General features: G+C 43.3%; 1 protein-coding gene across 3 annotated transcripts in view; it reads right to left on the bottom strand.

The window, feature by feature from the left end:
• Positions 1-21,262, bottom strand: part of LOC106578647 (disks large-associated protein 1) — a 287,047-nt gene that overhangs the window by 69,244 nt on the left and 196,541 nt on the right. For all 3 annotated transcript variants that reach the window (XM_014157684.2, XM_045702177.1, XM_045702178.1), the window contains exon 6: positions 6,517-6,775. In XM_014157684.2, coding sequence (XP_014013159.2) covers positions 6,517-6,775 — 259 coding nt within the window. The remainder of the gene's footprint in view (positions 1-6,516; positions 6,776-21,262) is intronic.

The following is a 21,262-nucleotide window of genomic DNA, read 5'->3' as shown; positions in this document are numbered from 1 at the left end:
GTGGTTTGTTGGTTTATTCAGCGGGTTAGACAAGTTTGTACATAATTGCTGCCATTTTTAAAGGTTCTGACATAGTTAAATAAGTGCATGTGATAGATAGGAAAATGTATACATATTTTGTTGGCCCCTCTTTCCTATTAAGAGGTGTCAAAAATGACTTAATTGAAAATGTATAGCAGTTGAAATTGTGCCATAAAATCAATGACCAAAAAATATGTATTTTCAATGTCTGTAAATTGCATTTTCAACGTCCGGAAAATACATATTTTTACCTTTCATTCAGCACCTAAAATGCATCTGATTTCAAATTCCAGAAGAAACGTTTGTTAAAAATCCAGCAAATACATATTTTCAACGTCCGTATAAAATGGATTTTCGATGTCCGGAAAATACATCTTCCAACCTTTCATTCAGCACCTGAAAGGCATGTGATGTCAACATGATGTTTGCTTACTGTCTGTTCACAGCACTCAGGATGAGAGGAAGAGAGCGAGAGAGCGTGAGAGAGAGAGGGAGCATGTGATAAATAAATTGTATTTTGCCTCTACGTGAGTGTCTGTGTGCTTCTGTCTAAAAGACTGAATGAGGGAGAAAGACTGTCCTGCTACCTAATCCTGTAATTCAACAGAATGACATTGAGAGCAAAGCCAACCTGAGCCCAGTGAGTGATACAAAGCTAGACACCCCTGCATCCCAAATGACACCCAAATCCCTTTATAGTGCACTTTTTTTGACCAGGACCCATAGGGCTCTGAAACAGTGCACTCTATATAGGGAATAGGGTGCAATTTGCAACACAACAAGTGATATAACCTAGGCTGCTGCCCTTCTAACTGACAGAACAGACTCCTTGCATTGGAATCCAGTTTTAATTTTATTTCAAATTTGGCCTCATTCATTAGTTTTACACAACATACTGTAGGGACGTATTCTAAAATGGATTAAATAAATAAAAATCCTCATCAATCTTGACACAATACCCAATGATGACAAAGCGATTATTTTATTTTATTTTGGCCAATGTATTAAAAATAAAAAATAGAAATACATTGAGGTGCATCCTGTTTCCATTGATCATCCTTAAGATGTTTCAACAACTTGATTGGAGTCCACCTGTGATAAATTCAGTTGATTGGACATGATTTGGAAAGGCACACACCTGTCTATATAAGGTCCCACAGTTGATAGTGCATGTCAGAGAAAAAACCAAGCCATGAGGTTGAAGGAATTGTCCGTAGAGATCTGAGACAGGATTGTGTCAAGGCGCAGATCTGGGGAAGGGTACACAGTGGCCTTCATCATTCTTAAATGGAAGAAGTATGGAACCACCAAGACTCTTCCTAGAGCTGGCCACCCAGCTAAACTGAGCAATCAGGAGAGAATTGCTTTGGTCAGGGAGGTGACCAAGAGCCCGATGGTCACTCTGACAGAGCTCCAGAGTTCCTCTGTGGAGATGGGAGAACCTTCCAGGACAAATATCTCTGCAGCACTCGGAAGCCACAGGAGGAAACCTGGCACTGTCCCTACGGTGAAGCATGGTGGAGGCAGCACCATGCTGTGGGGATGTTTTTCAGCGTCAGGGACTGGGAGACTAGACAGGATCGAGGGATTTGTTTAACACTTTTTTGGTTACAACATGATTCCATATATGTTATTTCATAGTTTTGATGTCTTCACTATTATTCTACAATGTAGAAAATAGTCAAAATCTGGCCAAACTTTTGACTGATACTATATGTATCATATCTGAACCTGCATGGGGCTGCTTCACACCATGACACCCTCTGCAACCTGTGTGTGTATGTGCACGCGTGTGTGTGTGCGTGCCATCGAATTCATTAGCATTAGCGAGGACTCAGGAGGGGAGATGTGAGGATGTGATGAATTACAAAGTGCCAGCACCATGACAGTAATCTGGGCCAATCCCCTACTCTGCCTGGCTTTTTAGTGCTTAATAATGTTATGACTGACACCTCTCTCTCTCTCTCTCTCTCTCTCTCTCTCTCTCTCTCTCTCTCTCTCTCTCTCTCTCTCTCTCTCTCTCTCTCTCTCTCTCGTGCACATACACACACAGGTTGCAGAGGGTGTCATGGTGTGAAGCAGCCCCATGCAGGTTCAGATATGATACATATAGTACACATACATTTATTCTACATTGTAGAATAATAGTGAAGACATCAAAACTATGAAATAACATATATGGAATCATGTAGTAACCAAAAAAGTGTTAAACAAATCAAAATATATTTCATATTTTAGATTCTTCAAAGAAGCCACCCTTTGCCTTGATGACAGCTTTGCACACTCTTGGCATTCTCTCAACCAGCTTCACCTGGAATGCTTCTCCAACAGTCTTGAAGGAGTTCCCACATACGCTGAGCACTTGTTGGCTGCTTTTCCTTCACTCTGCAGTCCAACTCATCCCAAACCATCTCATTTGCGATGAGGTTGTGTGATTGGGGAGGCCAGGTCATCTGATGCAGCACTCCATCACTCTCCTTGGTCAAATAGCCCTCACACAGTCTGGAGGTGTGTTGGGTCATTGTCCTAATGAAAAAGAAATGATAGTCCCACTAAGTGCAAACCAGATGGGATGGCGTATCGCTGAAGAGTGCTGTGGTAGCCATGTTGGTTAAGTATGTCTTGAATTAAAAATAAATCACCTCCGCCTCCATGCTGCACGGTGGGAACCACACATGCAGAGATCATCCGCTCACCTACACTGTGTCTCACAAAGACACTGCTGTTGGAACCACAAATCTTTCCACCGGTCTGATGTCCATTGCTCGTGTTTCTTAGCCCAAGCAAGTCTCTTCTTTTATTGATGTCCTTTAGTATTGGTTTCTTTGCAGCAATTCGACCACAAAGGCCTGATTCATGCAGTCTCCTCTGAACAGTTGAAGTTGAGATGTGTCTGTTACTTGAACTCTGTGAAGCATTTATTTGGGCTGCAATTTCTGAGCTCTAATGAACTTATCCTCTGCAGCAGAAGTAACTCTGGGTCTTCCTTTCCTGTGACACTCATTGTGAGAGCCAGTTTCATCATAGCACTTGATGGTTTTTGCGACTGCTTTTGAATAAACTTTCAAAGTTCTTGAAATGTTCCTCATTGACTGACCTTCATATCTTAAAGTAATGATGGACTGTCATTTCACTTTGCTTATTTGAGCTGCTCTTGCCATATCATGGACTTGGTCTTTTACCAAATAGGGCTCTCTTCTGTATACCAACCTTATCACAACACAACTGATTGTATCAAACGCATTTAGTCGGAAATAAATTCCACAAATGAACTTTTAACAAGGCACACCTGTTAATTGAAATGCATTCCAGGTGACTACTTCATGAAGCTGGTTGAGAGAATGCCAAGAGTGTACAAAGCCGTTATCATCAAGGCAAAGGGTGGCTACTTTGAAGAATATCCAATATAAAATGTATTTAGATTTGTTTAACACTTTTTTGGTTACTACATGATTCCATATGTGTTATTTCATAGTTTTGATGTCTTCACTATTATTCTACGATGTAGAAATTAGTCAAAATAAAGAAAAACCCTTGAATGAGTAGGTGTGTCGAGAGAGAGAGACACAGACACAGAGAGAGAGCGTGAGCGAGAGCGAGAGAGTTGTTTTTTTCTCTGGTTAGTTAGTTCAGGGTGTGATATGGGTGGGCAGTCTATGTTTTTTGTTTCTATGTTCTGTTCTTGTTTTTCTATTTCTCGGTTGAGTTTTGGATGATCTCCAATTAGAGGCAGTTGGTTCGTGTTGTCTCTAATTGGAGATCATATTTAAGTTGGGGTTTGTCTATGGGGTTTTGTGGGTAGTTGTTTTCCGTTTTGTCAAAGTGTACGTTACGGAACTGTTGTTGGTCGTTTTGTTGTTTTGTTTAAGTATCTTCATTAAAAGTCAAATATGAGCACTATACACGCTGTGCCTTGGTCTCCTTTAGACGACCCCTGTTACAGAGAGAGAGAGAGAGAGAGAGAGAGGTGTTCATCACCTGAGATCGACCTAGTATTCCCTGCAGTGAATTAAGGTCAGGGGTCACCCAGACTGAGACACGCAGCCAATCAAAGTTGACGATCACAGAACCAATCAAACACCCTTCAAAGCACCGAGCACAGCTAAAACCAAAGGCTCTTGTCGATAACAAACTACACCTCTTTTTCACCGTGCTTCAGATTTCCAGTTATCACATGATCACATGTCTCAATCTGACTCCCCTAAATTGATGTGAATTAAATGGCTAACAGCTGTTGCTGCTGCCAATAGCCATCCCTCCGCCCCCAGCTACCAACCATATGTGGTCCGTCTGTCTAGGGCAGGACCTATTACCTTTAGATCCCCAGCAAATTAATATTGATCGACTCCCAGGCAGCTCCTAAGATATGGGTCAGAGGCGTGTGTGTGTGGGTGTGGGTACGTTGTGGAGTAGGGTGCGTGTGTGTGTACGCTCACTTTGTCTGTGTGTGCGCACACATGTGTTTGAGTGTGTGTGCATGTGTGTGTGTGCATGTGAGCTTGCGCCTTAAGAGGACATCTCCGCTTGATCATGTTTTATCTGTCTCCTGCTCCCAGACCAGCCCAGACGTCTGGCCCACCAGCACTAGGGTTCTTGCCAATAGCACTTGATGTGATGAATTCTCTTTTCCCCCTCGCTTCCTCTTCTTCTTCCTCTGTGACTAGAGTTGTATGTCCCAAATGGCACATCTAATATATAGTGCACCACTTTTGACCAGGGCCCATAGGGCTCTGGTCAAAAGTAGTGCACTATGTGGGGAATAGGGTGCAATTTGGAATATAACCCAGAGGCTAGGATGTGCTGACAGAGATCAATATTACCCAAACAAGAAACACACGCATGAAATGCCTCCTCCTCCTCGTCGCTTTATTATTGTCTGTTTGTTTTATAAAAACTTGATGGTGGCGAATCTCTGGATGCCCTTACATCATACTCTTCCCACTGTCTTCAATAGAACGGAGGGTCAAATAAATCCTTATCCTCCGCAGCCTTGGTAGGGTAACTCAGGGAATCAATGGAGCAGAATTGTTAATGGCACTAAATGAATGTTTGTTCTGAATCACGAGGAGCACCTTAAACTTGACTGAACACACTTTGCCATACAATTTGCACTAAATATTTTAATTAGCTGACTGTAACCTCGTTGGCTGTGTGGAAGAAAGAAAGAACTGCCTTTTAATCGGGATAATTAAACAGAGGGAGAGGGAGTGAGAGGGGGGGAGAGGGAGAGAGTACTGAGGAACATGGAAAAATGAATGCCCTCGAGCTCTGACTCACTGCATGGCTACAATGTAAGTCAGAGAAGATGGTGAATTTATAGAGAGGAAAAAATAGAAACAGTTAACTCGGAATGCCAACACCACTCAACATCAATACTGCATGCAGCCCATGCACTAATGTTCTAGTTCAATGCTTTACTGGACGAGAGGCAGAGAGCTCAAATAAGGGCCGGCCAGGAGTCCACATACAGACCCTGATCAGCAGGAACAAGCTCTTAAAGGTAGGCCCAGCAGAGATACAGACAGACACCGTTCTGCACAGAGGGGATCTAATATTTATCATATTCTAACGCCAAAGAAAAATAGGGTCATACGTATTATAATACTTATAAAGTGATGATCTGAGGCTCTGGGTGTGTGTGTCCTTTGCAATCACAACTCCTCTGCCTTCCGCTGATGAGTCTACAGTATTCAATATGTACTGTACCCTACACTCTTAGAAAAAAGGGTTCCAAAAGGGTTCTTTGGCTGTCCCCATAGTAGAACCCAAAAGAGTTCTACCTGGATCCAAAAGGGTTCTTCCTGGAACCAAAAATGGTTCTTCAAAGGGTTCTCCTATAGGGAAAGCCAAATATCCATTTTAGGTTCTGGATAACACTCTAGGAGTGTGTGGACTAAGCTGTCAGTGTATTAACACATGCAATGCTTATCCAATTACTGTCCCTTTACATTAGTAGTCAGAAGCAGTGCATACTGTACATAATGCATTACATACATGGATAATACATTGTAGACATTACATATGCGCATATGGACAATGTAGGTATGCATGGCTTCTAAACTAGGCCCTAAAAAGAAGGAGTGATGAAATATGTATTGTATTAAATAATACAATTTTAATGACAACATACTTAGGAACTCACTTGGTGAAGGCCATTGGACTGAAAATGAATAAATGCAACAACCATATCACTGTTGCTAGCAAACACAGTCATGGGTGGAAAGAACCATCCCATGTATGGTTCTTCAGAGACCCTAAAATGCTTCCCCTATGGCATCGCACTCAAGAACCTTATTTGGTTCCAACTTGCATCTTTATTTTAAGAGTTTAGAGTCAGGGTAAAATCAGTGTAGCTAAAGTTTTAGTTTTATTGCAATGGCCATAGTGTGTGTGTGTGTGTGTGTGTGTGTGTGTGTGTGTGTGTGTGTGTGTGTGTGTGTGTGTGTGTGTGTGTGTGTGTGTGTGTGTGTATGTATGCATGTGTGTGTGACTGACCTGTGCTGCTCTGGATGGTCCTGACGGTGGTGGTGGTCCGGGGGGCTGAGATAGCCCTCATGTTTCCCCCCACCATGGTGACCCTGTCCTCCTCGTCTTGGGAGCAGCCCTTCTCGATGGCACGGACATAGCTGTGACTGCGCATACGGAAGCAGCCTGACATGGGGAGGTCCAGGGCATCCACCGCTTGAGACTCCATCTCACTGAAAACGGACTCACACACTGCCTCGATCTGTCCGTTCACCTCCACCTCGCTCACCTGCAGGGGGCGACACCGCACGCATAGGGGGGGGCAAAGGTCAAACAGGTTAGAAAAACCTAGGTCAACATCACCGGACTGGAGCCATGTACAGGGTTTAAAGTATATTCAGTGATTTTGAGGAATCAAAAAGGCACAAAGACACTTGAAATCAATCCAAAAGTAAAGTATGCAGTGCAGAGGGGAGGAAAATTGTGGGGTAAAAGTTCACTGGCCGTCCGAGTGCAGTGCTACAGGGGTGTGTTGGCAATACACATGTCTACAGGAGGGAAGACTCACAACTTCTTGAAATGAGTGCCACAACATTGTGGAACTAAGCTAATGGAAAGGGTGTGTAGTGATTGTATTGGAATCGAGCACGTGTCTTCATAGTCTCCAACAGAAACCCAAAGTCTCTAAGGTGGACTGCTATTCTAGCCTAATATACTTGCATGGAAAGAGGAGGCAGGAGGAGCAAAGAGGAGGAAAGAGGGTTATGTGTAGTCAAGCCAAATCCATTTTCATGGTTTCTGATATGGGCGGCAGGTAGCCTAGTGTTTAGAGTGTTGGGCCAGTAACTGAAAGGTTGCTAGATTGAATCCCTGAGCTGACAATGTAAAAATGTGTTGTTCTGCCCCTGAACAAGGCAGTTAACCCACTGTTTCTAGGCCGTCATTGTAAATAAGAATTTGTTATTAACTGACTTTCGTCGTTAAATGAAAAAAATAAAATGTTATCAATCACATCATGTTTTTGGATGGATTCAGCAGTTTTTACCTGTTAAAGTACAATACTATTGGAAATTAATGTTGAAAGTTCCATTTATATTTCTAAAATATTATGCTGTCCCTGCTTCCTGTTGACAATAACTTTTAGTAGCCCAATGTCAAAATATGGTTTGGAGTGTCCAATTCAATAGTCAATATGTAGAAACAGTTTGCGATATACAGTATTAAAAATATAAAATGCGCCACCTAAACATACAGTGCCTTCAGAAAGTATTCAAACCCCTTGATTGATTCCACATTTTGTTGTGTTACAGCCTAAATTCTAAATGAATAAAATCTATATATTTTCTCACCAATCTACACACAATACCCCATAATGACAAAGTGAAAACATATTTTTAGATTCTTTGGCAAATGTATTGAAAATGAAATACAGAAATATCTAATTTACTTAAGTATTCACAATGCTTCGTCAATACTTGCTAGAAGCACCTTTGGCAGCGATTACAGCTGTATTCATGGGTAAGTCTCTAACAGCTTTCCACACCTGGATTGTGCAACAATTTTCCATTATACTTTTCAAAATTCTTCAAGCTCTGTCATTGGTTGTTGATCATTGCTAGACAACCATTTTCAGGTCTTGGCATAGATTTAAGTCAAAGTAGATTTAAGTCAAAACTGTAAGCAACTCCAGGGTAGATTTGGCCTTGTGTTTTAGGTTATTGTCCTGCTGAAAGGTCATTTCGTCTTCAGGTGTCTGTTGGAAAGCAGACAGAATGTAACGGTCGTCGTAATGAGTGGAGCAAAATGCAGCGGGTAAAGTGCTCATCTTCTTATTTATTGAAGGAAAAAACACTTAGACAAAACAAATGACGAAAACAGCCCAATAAGGTGCACAGACTATACTGGAAACAACCACCCACCAACACAAGTGAAAACAAACCCAACTAAATATGGCCTCCAATTAGAGACAACAACAACCAGCCTCTTCTAATTGGAGGTCATTGACAAAATTAACATAGAAATAGAAAAGCTAGATAAACTCATAGAAATAGATAACATAGAACATAAACCAAAACCCCCAAAACACACAAAACAAACACCCCCTGCCACGCCCTGACCAAACTACAATAACAAATAACCCCTTTTACTGGTCAGGACGTGACAGTACCCCCCCCCCCCCAAATGTGCAGACCCCGAATGCACCTCAAAACAAAAACCCAACAAAAAATATCCCCAAACATAAAGGGAGGGAAGGGAGGGTGGCCACCATCAACGACGGCTCCCGTGCTACACCCCCCCAATCCTCCAACTACGGAGGTGGCTCTGGATCCGGCCTTAGTCCCCATTCTAACCTGCCCACCCCCACTGAAGGCTCAGGGCTGTAGACCACTGCTGAAGGCTCAGGGCTGAGGTGCGTCGCTGGAGACCTCGGGCCGGGAGCATCTCTGCAGGCTCCGGACTGCGGGCCGTCTCTGCAGGCTCCGGACTGCGGGCCGCCTCTGCAGGCTCCGGACTGCGGGCCGTCTCTGCAGGCTCCGGACTGCGGCCGTCTCTGCAGGCTCCGGACTGCGGGCCGTCTCTGCAGGCTCCGGACTGCGGGCCGCCTCTGCAGGCTCCGGACTGCGGGCCGTCTCTGCAGGCTCCGGACTGCGGGCCGTCTCTGCAGGCTCCGGACTGCGGCCGCCTCTGCAGGCTCCGGACTCGGCGTCTCGCAGGGGCGGCGTCTCTGCAGGCTCCGGACTGCGGGCCATCTCCGCAGGCTCTGGATGGGTAACTGTCGCCGGAAGCTCTGGACGGGGAACTGTCGCCGGAAGCTCTGGACGGGGAACTGTCGCCGGAAGCTCTGGACTGGGACTGCGCACTGAAGGCTTGATGCGTGGAGCTGGCTTTGGAGACACCAGACTATTGACACGCACCTCAGGGCTAGTGCGAGGAGCAGGAACAGGACGTACTGGACTGGGCAGGCGCACTAGAGGCCTGATGCGTGGGGCTGGCTTTGGAGGCGCCAGAACAGTAACACGCACCACAGGGCTAGTGCGAGGAGCAGGAACAGGATACACTGGGTCTTGAAGACGCACTGGAGGTCTGGAGCGCACAGCCTGCACAACCCGTCCTGGCTGAGTTGTTACTGTAGCCCGGCACAGGCGGAGTGCTGGCACAGGGCGAACTGGGCTGTGCTGAGTAATGATGGCTGCTGTGCGTAGAGCAGGCGCAGGGTAGCCTGGGCCTAGGAGACGCACGGGTGGCCAGATGTGCTGAGCAGGCATACTCCTTCCTGGCTGGATGCCTACTCTAGCACGGCACTTGCGGGGGGCTGGTATCAACCGCACCGGACTGTGCTTGCGGATGGGCGAGACTGTGCGCACTTCCGCATAGCACGGTGCTCTCCACGCCAAACGCTCCCCATAATAAGCACGGGGAGTTGGCTTAGGGCTCACCCCTGGCCCAGCCAAACTACCCGTGTGCCCCCCCACCAATGTTTTGGGGGTCTGCCTCCTCTCCTCCTGAAATGGAGGATATAATGCCTCATACCTCCGTCGCTCTGCCTTTGCTGCCTCCAGTTCCTCTTTCGGTCGCCGGTACTCCCCAGCCTGCCTCCAGGGTCCCTTTCCATCTAATATTTCCTCCCATGTCCACGACTCCAAGTAGCTCTCTTGCTGCTCCTTCCTCCGCTGCTTGGTCCTTCTTTGGTGGGTGGTTCTGTAACGGTCGTCGTAAGGAGTGGACCAAAATGGAGCGGGTAAAGTGCTCATCTTCTTATTTATTGAAGGAAAAAACACTCCAATAAACACTCCAATAATATTTATTGAAGGACGAAAACAGTCCAATAAGGTGCACAGACTATACTGGAAACAACCACCCACCAACACAAGTGAAAACAAACCCAACTAAATATGGCCTCCAATTAGAGACAACAACAACCAGCTGCCTCTAATTGGAGGTCATTGACAAAACTAACATAGAAATAGAAAAGCTAGATAAACTCATAGAAATAGATAACATAGAACATAAACCAAAAACCCCGAAACACACAAAACAAACACCCCCTGCCACGCCCTGACCAAACTACAATAACAAATAACCTCTTTACTGGTCAGGACGTGACACAGAACCAGGTTTTTCTCTAGGACTCTGCCTGTGCTTAGCTATATTTCAATTATTTTTATTTACAAGAACTCCCTAGTCCTTGTCTGTGACAAACATACCCATAACATGATGCAGGCACCACTATGCTTGAAAATATGGAGAGTGGTACTCAGTAATGTGATGTACTGGATTTGCTCAAACGTAACATTCATTATTCAGCATAACATGTGAATTGCTTTGCCACATTTTTTGCAGTATGACTTTAGTGCCTTGATGCGAACAGGTTGATGTTTTGGAATATTTTTATTCTGTACAAGCTTCCTTCTATTCACTCTGTCAATTAAGTTAGTATTGTGCAGTAACTACGATGTTCTTGATCCAACCTCAGTTTCTCCTATCACAGCCATTAAAATCTGTAAGGGACGGATCGAAATTGACGTAGGGGGAGGGGCGGTCAATCAATCAATCAATCAATCAATCAATCAATCAATCCATAAATCAATCAATCAATCAAATGTATTTATAAAGCCCTTTTTACATCAGCTGATGTCACAAAGTACTATACAGAAACCCAGACTAAAACCCCAAACAGCAAGCAATGCAAATGTAGAATCACTGTCCAAAATAGGGAGCATTGTGTGTTTTCTGGGGAGGCACAGTGGAGGTCAGTGTGTTTTTTCCCTGGTTTACATTAGCTCTTCTGCTCATATTTTCCCTATAAACAATGGCTTGACTTACGTTTGATATTACCCTAATAAAGTGTATAAAAATTTGTGAAGGTTTGCTATGGTGTGGCTATTACTAATCTTTTGCTACTCCAGGCCTACGATATGAAGGCAGTGTGTCTCGGGGCGCTCCAACTGACTCCGACAGTTGAACTTCAGGTGAGGAAGAGTGTTTCAGGCCAACCAGAGTTACTCCTATAATCTAACAATATAATGATTATCTTTAAACAAAATATTTGGATCAAAGATTAACATATTACCCTCCTTCTGTACGTCTATAGCTACAGTGAGGGAAAAAGTATTTGATCCCCTGCTGATTTTGTACGTTTGCCCACTGACAAAGAAATGATCAGTCTATCATTTTAATGGTAAGTTTATTTGAGACAAAATAACAACAAAAGAATCCAGAAAAACGCATGTCAAAAATGTTATAAATTGATTTGCATTTTAATGAGGGAAATAAGTATTTGACCCCCTCTCAATCAGAAAGATTTCTGGCTCCCAGGTGTCTTTTATACAGGTAACGAGCTGAGATTAGGAGCACACTCTTAAAGGGAGTGCTCCTAATCTCAGTTTGTTACCTGTATAAAAGACACCTGTCCACAGAAGCAATCAATCAATCAGATTCCAAACTCTCCACTATGGCCAAGACCAAAGAGCTCTCCAAGGATGTCAGGGACAAGATTGTAGACCTACACAAGGCTGGAATGGGCTACAAGACCATCGCCAAGCAGCTTGGTGAGAAGGTGACAACAGTTGGTGCGATTAATCGCAAATGGAAGAAACGCAATAGAACTGTCAATCTCCCTCGGCCTGGGGCTCCATGCAAGATCTCACCTCGTGGAGTTGCAATGATCATGAGAACAGTGAGGAATCAGCCCAGAACTACACGGGAGGATCTTGTCAATGATCTCAAGGCAGCTGGGACCATAGTCACCAAGAAAACAATTGGTAACACACTACGCCGTGAAGGACTGAAATCCTGCAGCGCCCGCAAGGTCCCCCTGCTCAAGAAAGCACATATACATGCCCATCTGAAGTTTGCCAAAGAACATCTGAATGATTCAGAGGACAACTGGGTGAAAGTGTTGTGGTCAGATGAGACCAAAATGGAGCTCTTTGGCATCAACTCAACTCACCGTGTTTAGAGGAGGAGGAATGCTGCCTATGACCCCAAGAACACCATCCCCACCGTCAAACATGGAGGTGGAAACATTATGCTTTGGGGGTGTTTTTCTGCTAAGGGGACAGGACAACTTCACCACATCAAAGGGACGATGGACAGGGCCATATACCGTCAAATCTTGGGTGAGAATCTCCTTCCCTCAGCCAGGGCATTGAAAATGGGTCGTGGATGGGTATTCCAGCATGACAATGACCCAAAACACACGGCCAAGGCAACAAAGGAGTGGCTCAAGAAGAAGCACATTAAGGTCCTGGAGTGGCCTAGCCAGCCTCCAGACTTTAATCCCATAGAAAATCTGTGGAGGGAGCTGAAGGTTCGAGTTGCCAAACGTCAGCCTTGAAACCTTAATGACTTGGAAAAGATCTGCAAAGAGGAGTGGGACAAAATTCCTCCTGAGATGTCTGCAAAGCTGGTGGCCGACTACAAGAAACGTCTGACCTCTGTGATTGCCAACAAGGGTTTTGTCACCAAGTGCTAAGTCATGTTTTGCAGAGGGGTCAAATACTTATTTCCCTCATTAAAATGCAAATCAATTTATAACATTTTTGACATGAGTTTTTCCGTATTGTTTTGTTGTTATTCTGTCTCTCACTGTTCAAATAAACCTACCATTAAATTATAGACTGATCATTTCTTTGTCAGTGGGCAAACGTACAAAATCAGCAGGGGATCAAATACTTTTTTCCCTCACTGTATATGGCAGATGCAGTACCATGTGGCATAAAGAAAATCATTCCTGAACAAATGGATTTTACACAGCCTGGAGGTGTTTTGGGTCATTATCCTGTTGAAAAACAAATGATAGTCCCAGTTAGCACAAACCAGATGGGATGGCGTATCGCTGCAGAATGCTGTGGTAGCCATGCTGGTTAAGTGTGCCTTGAATTCTAAATATATAAATCACAGACAGTGTCACCAGCAAAGCACCCCACACCATCACACCTCCTTCTCCATGCTTCACTGCGGTAGCCATACATGCCGGGATCCTCCGTTCACCTTCTCTGTGTCTCACAAAGACACGGCGGTTGGAACCAAAAATCTCAAATTCGGACTCATCAGACCAAAGGACAGATTTACACCGGTCTGATGTCCTTTGCTTGTGTTTCTTGGCCCAAGTAAGTCTCTTCTTCTTAGTGCTTGATGGTTTTGTGACTGCACATGAAGAAACTTTGAAAGTTCTTGACATTTTCCATATTGACTGACCTTCATGTCTTAAAGTAATGCTGGAATGTTGTTTATGTTTTCTTATTTGAGTGGTTCTTGCCATAATATAGACTTGGTATTTTCCAAAACATGGCTATCTTCTGTATACCAAATTCCACACCTGTTAATTGAAATGCATTCCAGGTGACTACCTCATGAAGCTGGTTGAAATAATGCCAAGAGTGTGCAAAGCTGTCATCAAGGTAAAGGGAGGCTACTTTGAAGAATCTAAAATCTAAAATATATTTTGATGTGTTTAACACTTTTTCGGTTGCTACATGACTCCATGTGATTGCATTTCATAGTTTTGATGTCTTCACTTTTATTCTACAATGTAGAAAATAGTCAAAATAAAGAAAAACCAGTGAATGAGTAGATGTGTCAAACTTTTGACTGGTACTGTATATAGTTATCAAAATATTAATATCATACAGTGGACACTTCAGGCTTTGCATGGAGTGCCCTGATACATTTAGATCTCAAATCTTTGACAGCTGAACCATAGTTTGTATTTCTTTTTAAATGTGAAAATATCTCTAAATCAATCCAAACTGTGCAGTGGCCAATTCATGAATGGAAACAGACATCTGTCACAAAACACCAAAGAGTTTAATGACATTTGGAGATTGTCAAGCCAAGCCTTCAATACTGGGTAAGCCTACAAGGTCATTTTCTGATACTGACATAGTCTATTTATTCTGGTGTTGAAAACGCAAATCTTGATATTGAAGCGCCCAAAGTCGGTATGCTTTGTTTGTTGGTTGTGCAGCGCCATTGGCACAGAAACTTATTGCCGGAAAATGTGTTGCATATATTTTATATACAGTTGAAGTCGGAAGTTTACATATACTTAGGTTGGAGTCATTAAATCTCGTTTTCAACCACTCCACAAATTTCTTGTTACCAAAGTATGGTTTTGGCAAGTCGATTAGGACACCTACTTTGTGCATGACACAAGTAATTTTTCCAACAATTGTTTACAGACAGATTATTTCACTTATGTATCACAATTCCAGTGGGTCAGAAGTTTACATACAATAAGTTGACTGTGCCTTTAGACAGCTTGGAAAATTCTAGAAAATGATATCATGGCTTTAGAAGCTTCTGATGGGCTAATTGACATAATTTGAGTCAATTGGAGGTGTACCTGTGGCTGTATTTCAAGGCCTACCTTCAAACTCAGTGACTCTTTGCTTGACATCATGGGTAAATCAAAAGAAATCAGTAAAGACCTCAGAAAAAAATTGTAGACCTCGACAAGTCTGGTTCATCCTTGGGAGCAATTTCCAAATGCCTGACGGTACCATGTTCATCTGTACAAACAATAGTACGCAAGTATAAACACCATGGGACCATGCAGCCATCATACCGCTCAGGAAGGAGATGCATTCTGTCTCCTAGAGATGAACATACTTTGGTGAAAAAAAGTGCAAATCAATTCCAGAACAACAGCAAAGGACCTTGTGAAGATGCTGGAGGAAACAGGTACAATAGTATCTATATCCATAGTAAAACGAGTCCTATATCGACATAACCTGAAAGGCCGCTCAGCAAGGAAGAAGCCACTGCTCCAAAACTGCCACAAAAAAGCCAGACTACGGTTTGCAACTGCACATGGGGACAAAGATTGTACTTTTTGGAGAAATGTCCTCTGGTGTGATGAAACAAAAATAGAGCTGTTTGGCCATAATGACCATCGTTATGTTTGGAGGAAAAGGGGGGAGCCTTGCAAGCCGAAGAACACCATCCCAACCGTGAAGCGCAGCAGCAGCATCATGTTGTGGGGGTGCTTTGCTGCAGGAGGGACTGGTGCACTTCACAAAATAGATGGCATCATGAGGAGGGAAAATTATGTGGATATATTGAAGCAACATCTCAAGACATCAGTTAGGAAGTTAAAGCTAGGCAGCAAATGGGTCTTCCAAATGGGCAATGACCCCAAGCATACTTCCAAAGTTGTGGCAAAATGGCTTAAGGACAACAAAGTCAAGGTATTGGAGTGGCCATCACAAAGCCCTGACCTCAATCCTATAGACAATTTGTGGGCAGAACGGAAAAAGCGTGTGCAAGCAAGGAGGCCTACAAACCTGACTCAGTTACACCAGCTCTGTCAGGAAGAATGGGCCAAAATTCACCCGAATTATTGTGCGAAGCTTGTGGAAGGCTACCCAAAACTTTTGACCCAAGGTAAACAATTTAAAGGCAATGCTACCAAATACTAATTGAGTGTATGTAAACTTCTGACCCACTGGGAATGTGATGAAATAAATAAAAGCTGAAATAAATCACTCTCTCTACTATTATTCTGACATTTCACATTCTTAAAATAAAGTGGTGATCCTAACTGACTTAAGGCAGGGAATTTTTACTCGGATTAAATGTCAGGAATTGTGAAAAACTAAGTTTAAATGTATTTGGCTAAAGTGTTTGTAAACTTCCGACTTCAACTGTACATGTGGTGTCAGGTTGGGTGGTGAAGAGGTTAGGGAGTGTTGGGTAGGTGAAAGTGTTTGTTTGCGTTTCTGCCATCCAGAGGGAGTGTGCACTGAACACCACGTGACTAGGTACAAGAACTGTAACTTGCTTTCCTCTCTGGAGCAGGACGCTGTTGAAAGGAGTGATAACTGGAATGGCGTTATGTATGAGGCGGGTCAACTGAAGTTGAGGAGTCCCGGTGTCTGTGACTCCTGCCGTTTGGTGCGACGCAGATCCGGTGAAGAGCATGGTGTAACAGAGAAGACTGTACTACTGAGTTTTGATGCATATTCTATACCAGATAAAGTCAAGTTAGGATGGGTCAGTTATCCCGTGAGAGCTTTTGTCTGTGTTTTAGGTGTCAAGCTTATGGTCATGTGGCAGCAGTGTGTAGGAGGGAGATACCTAGATGTGAGAAGTGTGCAGGAGGACATAAGACAAAGGAATGTGCATTAAAGGTGGAAAAAGTTGTCTGTGTAAACTGTAGGGGTACCCATGGTGCTGGAGATCAGAAGTGTCCGGTGAGAGAAAGGCAGGTTGAGGTTGCCAGGATAAGAGTAGTGCAGAAGGTGCCGTATGTTGAGACAGTGAAGAGAGTAGTAGAGGAAGATGAATCCAGGACAGAGAATGTGAGCGGAGTTGAGCGGTCGTTAATCCAGCTCATCGCTCATGGAGTGTTGCGCAACTCCACCTCATTTCCAACTGCTCTGCTAAAAACGGATCTGTTCTCATAGGAGAAAAAAAAATGCTGCTCCAAATTCGCTCCATTCGTTAAAATCACAATTTAACAAACACCCATCTATTTTTGTGACTTCCTGGACCTACCATTTGGTTTTGAAGTATTGAAACCAAACCATATGATTTGAATGAAAAGTATTTTAATAAACATGACAAGGTGGATGTGAGAAGCGCTCATCATTTCAAAGAGGCTACAGTACATGTCATATTAAACAGCATATAAAGAGTCTAAATAGGTCAGGAGCCAGACGGAGCCTAAGAAGGAACGAAAATGAATTATAAAGGTTATATTATTTCAATTTTTTCAAGGCCATAGCCTACAAAGGAATACATTGTGAAGCATTTGTGAGTGTGGCACAATAGGCTGGTAGGGACATAAAGCGCTCAGCATTTAAACAACATTTAGTTATATTAAATCATTATATTCTATAAATTGTGCGTATAGGCTGTGACTTACTTAGAATTCAATAAATATTAAACAAAAAATGCCTTATTAAGCTCAGTGGTGAATTCATTTTTAGAAACGCGAGTTTGGCCAGTCTGTGGATTCAGGCTCATGTGATTGTGCCTGGAGAGCAGGCCAGCAGCAGAGAATATCCTCTCTACACTTGCAGAGCCACTGGGGATGCTAAACACCCTTTCGGTCACTATTGTCAGGTTGGGCAGAGATGCAGAGTTGTTTTTTTGAATTTTTCTACAGGTAGGCCTAAATGTTTTTAGGCAAAATAACCAATAACCAATCAAATCAGAAAGATCCTTGAAAGTGGAAACATGCCAGGCCTATTGGGCCAAAATGATTGGACTATTGTATAGATTAACGAAACTTAGATGTTTTGTTTATAAATACTTTTCTACAATGACACACTTATCTACCCACATTGTTCCTTTCTTTTACCATATGCACGTAATAAATACACTATAATGCTTTTGTGATATGTGTCTTTTCAGATTCCACAATGATTCTTTATTTTTGTGGACACTACATCACCACACTCCCTCTCTTGCTCTTGGTCCTCATCTTTGTAAGTCACGTTGATTTTGCACCTTTTGCACCACAGCATTCTGCAGCGAAACTCCATCCCATCTGGTTTGCGCTTAGTGGGAGTGTCATTTGTTTTTCAACAGGACAATGAACCAAAACACATCTCCAGGCTGTAGAAGGGCTATTTGACCAAGAAAGAGAGTGATGGAGTGCTGCATCAGCTGACCTGGCCTCCACAACCAAATAAGATGGTTTGGGAAGAGTTGGACCTCAGAGTGAAGGAAAAGCAGCCAACAAGTGCTCAGCATATGTGGGAACTCCTTCAAGACGGTTGGAAAAGCATTCCTCATGAAGCTGGTTGAGAGAAAGCCAAATTCCACAAATGATCTTTTAACATGGCACACCTGTTAATTGAAATGCATTCCAGGTGATTACCTCATGAAGCTGGTTGAGAGAATGCCAAGCGTGTGCAAAGCTGTCATCAAGGCAAAGGGTGTCTACTTTTAAGAATCTAAAATATAACATATTTTTTTATTTGTTTTAAACTTTTTTGCTTACTGTATTATTCCAAATGTGTTATTTCATCATTTTGATGTCTTCACTATTATTCTACAATGTAGAAAATAGTCAAAATAAAGAAAAACCTGTGAATGAGAAGGTGTGTCCTGTCACACCCTGACCTGAGAGAGCCTTTTTTATGTCTCTTTTTAGGTTTGGTCAGGGTATGATTTGGGTGGGCATTCTATGTCTTTTTTCTATGCTTTGTATTTCTTTGTTTTGGCCTGGTATGGCTCTCAATCAGGGACAGCTGTACATCGTTGTCGCTGATTGTGAGTCATACTTAGGCAGCCTGTTTTCCTTTGGGGTTTGTGGGTAGTTAATTTCTGTTTAGTGTTTTGCACCTGACAGAACTGTTTGGCTGTCGGTTTCTTGTTTTTTTTGTTTAAAGTGTGCTATCTTTAATAAATTCATGATGAGCACTAACCACGATGCGCCTTGGTCCTCTTCTTCCAAAGACGGCCGTTACAGAACTACCCACCAACAGAAGACCAAGCAGCGTGGTTTGGAGCATCGGGGGGAAGGATGGACATGGGAGTTGGAACATCAACTCTGGGAGGACAAGCGAAGGGAGTTATGGGAACCTGAGAGGCAGCCCCAAAAACATTTTTTTGGGGGGGCACACGGGTAGTTTGGCAGGGCCAGGGTTGAGCCCTAAGCCAACTCCCCGTGCTTACCAGAGGCAGCGTGGTACTGGTCAGGCCCCGTGCTATGGGGTGATGCGCACGGCGTCGAGGCCGCGTATCCACAGGCCGGTGTGCTCGGTGCCAGTGTCCTGCATTTGCCGGGGGGAAGTGGGCACCCAGCCAGTATGGGCGGTGCCAGTCCTGCACTCGAGACCGCCAGTGCGCCTCTACGGTCCAGTGTATCCTGCTCCCCGCACTAGCCCTGAGGTGCGTGTCTTCAGTCTGGCGCCTCCAAAGCCAGCACCACGCACTAGGCTTCCAGTGCGTCAGCCCAGTCCAGTACGTCCTGTTCCCGCTCCTCGTGTTAGCCTTGAGGTGCGTGTCTCCAGTCTGGTACCTCCAGTACCAGCCCCACACACCAGGCTTCCAGTGCGTCAGCCCAGTCCAGTACGTCCTGTTCCCGCTCCTCGCGTTAGCCTTGGGGTGCATGTCTCCAGTCTGGTACCGCCACTGCCAGCCCCACGCACCAAATTCATGATGAGCACTAACCACGCTGTGTCTTGGTCCTCTTCTTGCAAAGACGGCCGTTACCTGTCCAAACTTTTGACAGATACTGTATATATAATTTATTAGTCCAAAGATGGATGTAGCAACTACAGATTGTCCCTTTTAAGTCTATCAAAAGTGTGCGAGTTTGAGCATGTGTCCATTAGGTCTATGGAATTTTTTTATCAGCATGTATTAGATTGAGCAATAAAAATACCACTTTTATTCCATAGGCTGGGATCCTCACTATTCAGCTGCTGCAAGAAAACATTTTTCACTGGCTGTCCACTGGTTTCGAAAACAATGATTGATAGGCAGCTGAAAAACTTATTGAATTCAACCATTATTGGGTTCAAATACACATTTAGATTTGTGAACAGCCATCCACAACAACCACAATACTTAAAGCGCAAATAGCTAAATGAGAGAGCAGTAGTGTGATTCACATCAATGCGCTATGTAGATCTCAATAATAAGTGATATCCGTGTCGCCGTAGACTACACCACTGCTGTCATCCTTACCGCTAAGCGTTTATTTAAGTTGGATAATCTTTGGATGCCGACAGCAGTCACACCATTGGAAGACATAGCTTGGACAGTAGCGTACAAAAGCCTATTCCTGCTCTTTTCCCGGGATCCATCAAACCCATTTGGTGTGTCATCATAGTTGTCTCTGACTCGTGGTCAGACTCGTTCAGGCTGAACAAACTTGCACCTTTTTTCAATGCTGATTTGAATGTTATTGAGAAAACGGAGAAGTGTCCAAGATTTTTTTTGCAAACATCCTTTCTGTTTTTAAAAGACATCCTCAAAGTAATCATATAGTTTTTCAAAAGTATCTGTAATCTGATTACAATATTTTAGCTGGGAACGTAACTGTCACGTCCGCAATCTTCAAACTCCCTGTCGTAAATCAACCAAGGCGCAGCGTGCTTGTAATTCCACATCTTTTATTGAGGTGAAACCGAACAAAACAATAAACAGGTAAACAGAAAAGAACGTGATGCAATTGAGGCGCACAGTAAACACACACAGAAATAATAATTACCCACAAACACAGGTGGGGAAAAGGCTGCCTAAGTATGATTCCCAATCAGAAACAACAATAGACAGCTGCCTCTGATTAGGAACCATACTCGGCCAACACAAAGAAATACACAACATAGAATGTCTACCCCACATAGACTAGAAACATGATTTAAGTAGTTAAAGGCTGATTTGTAATTCATATATATAGAAACAGAATTAAAAACAGTACACTTCACTTCCTACAGTACGCATCATGTAAATACTCTAAAACTGGTTCATCTCAATATCTAACTCCATTCATCTGCATTAATCTGAGGGCACAGGATAGGTGTAGTATTTCATCAAATGAGAGACTTAATTTCAACCAGTGAATAATGTGAAATGCTTTATTGAAAGACGTTCATAATCCAAGTGTTATAAATACATAACACATGCATTATAAATATGATAATTGTAATATTATAAATTCAAGTTCAATCTGTACTTCAATGCACATATGGTGTGCATTATAAAAACAGAGGAAGTGGGTAGAGAGGCGTGAGAGAGTTTAAAAGACAGAAAGGGAAAGAGGTAAGAACAAAGGAGCAGGGAAGACAGCATATAAATAATGAATTACAGTGCT

The sequence above is a fragment of the Salmo salar genome, chromosome ssa19, assembly GCF_905237065.1.
Source record: "Salmo salar chromosome ssa19, Ssal_v3.1, whole genome shotgun sequence".
Taxonomy (NCBI): domain Eukaryota; kingdom Metazoa; phylum Chordata; class Actinopteri; order Salmoniformes; family Salmonidae; genus Salmo; species Salmo salar.
Note: the sequence above shows the minus strand (reverse complement) of the source record. Positions and strands in the feature narration are given on the sequence as shown.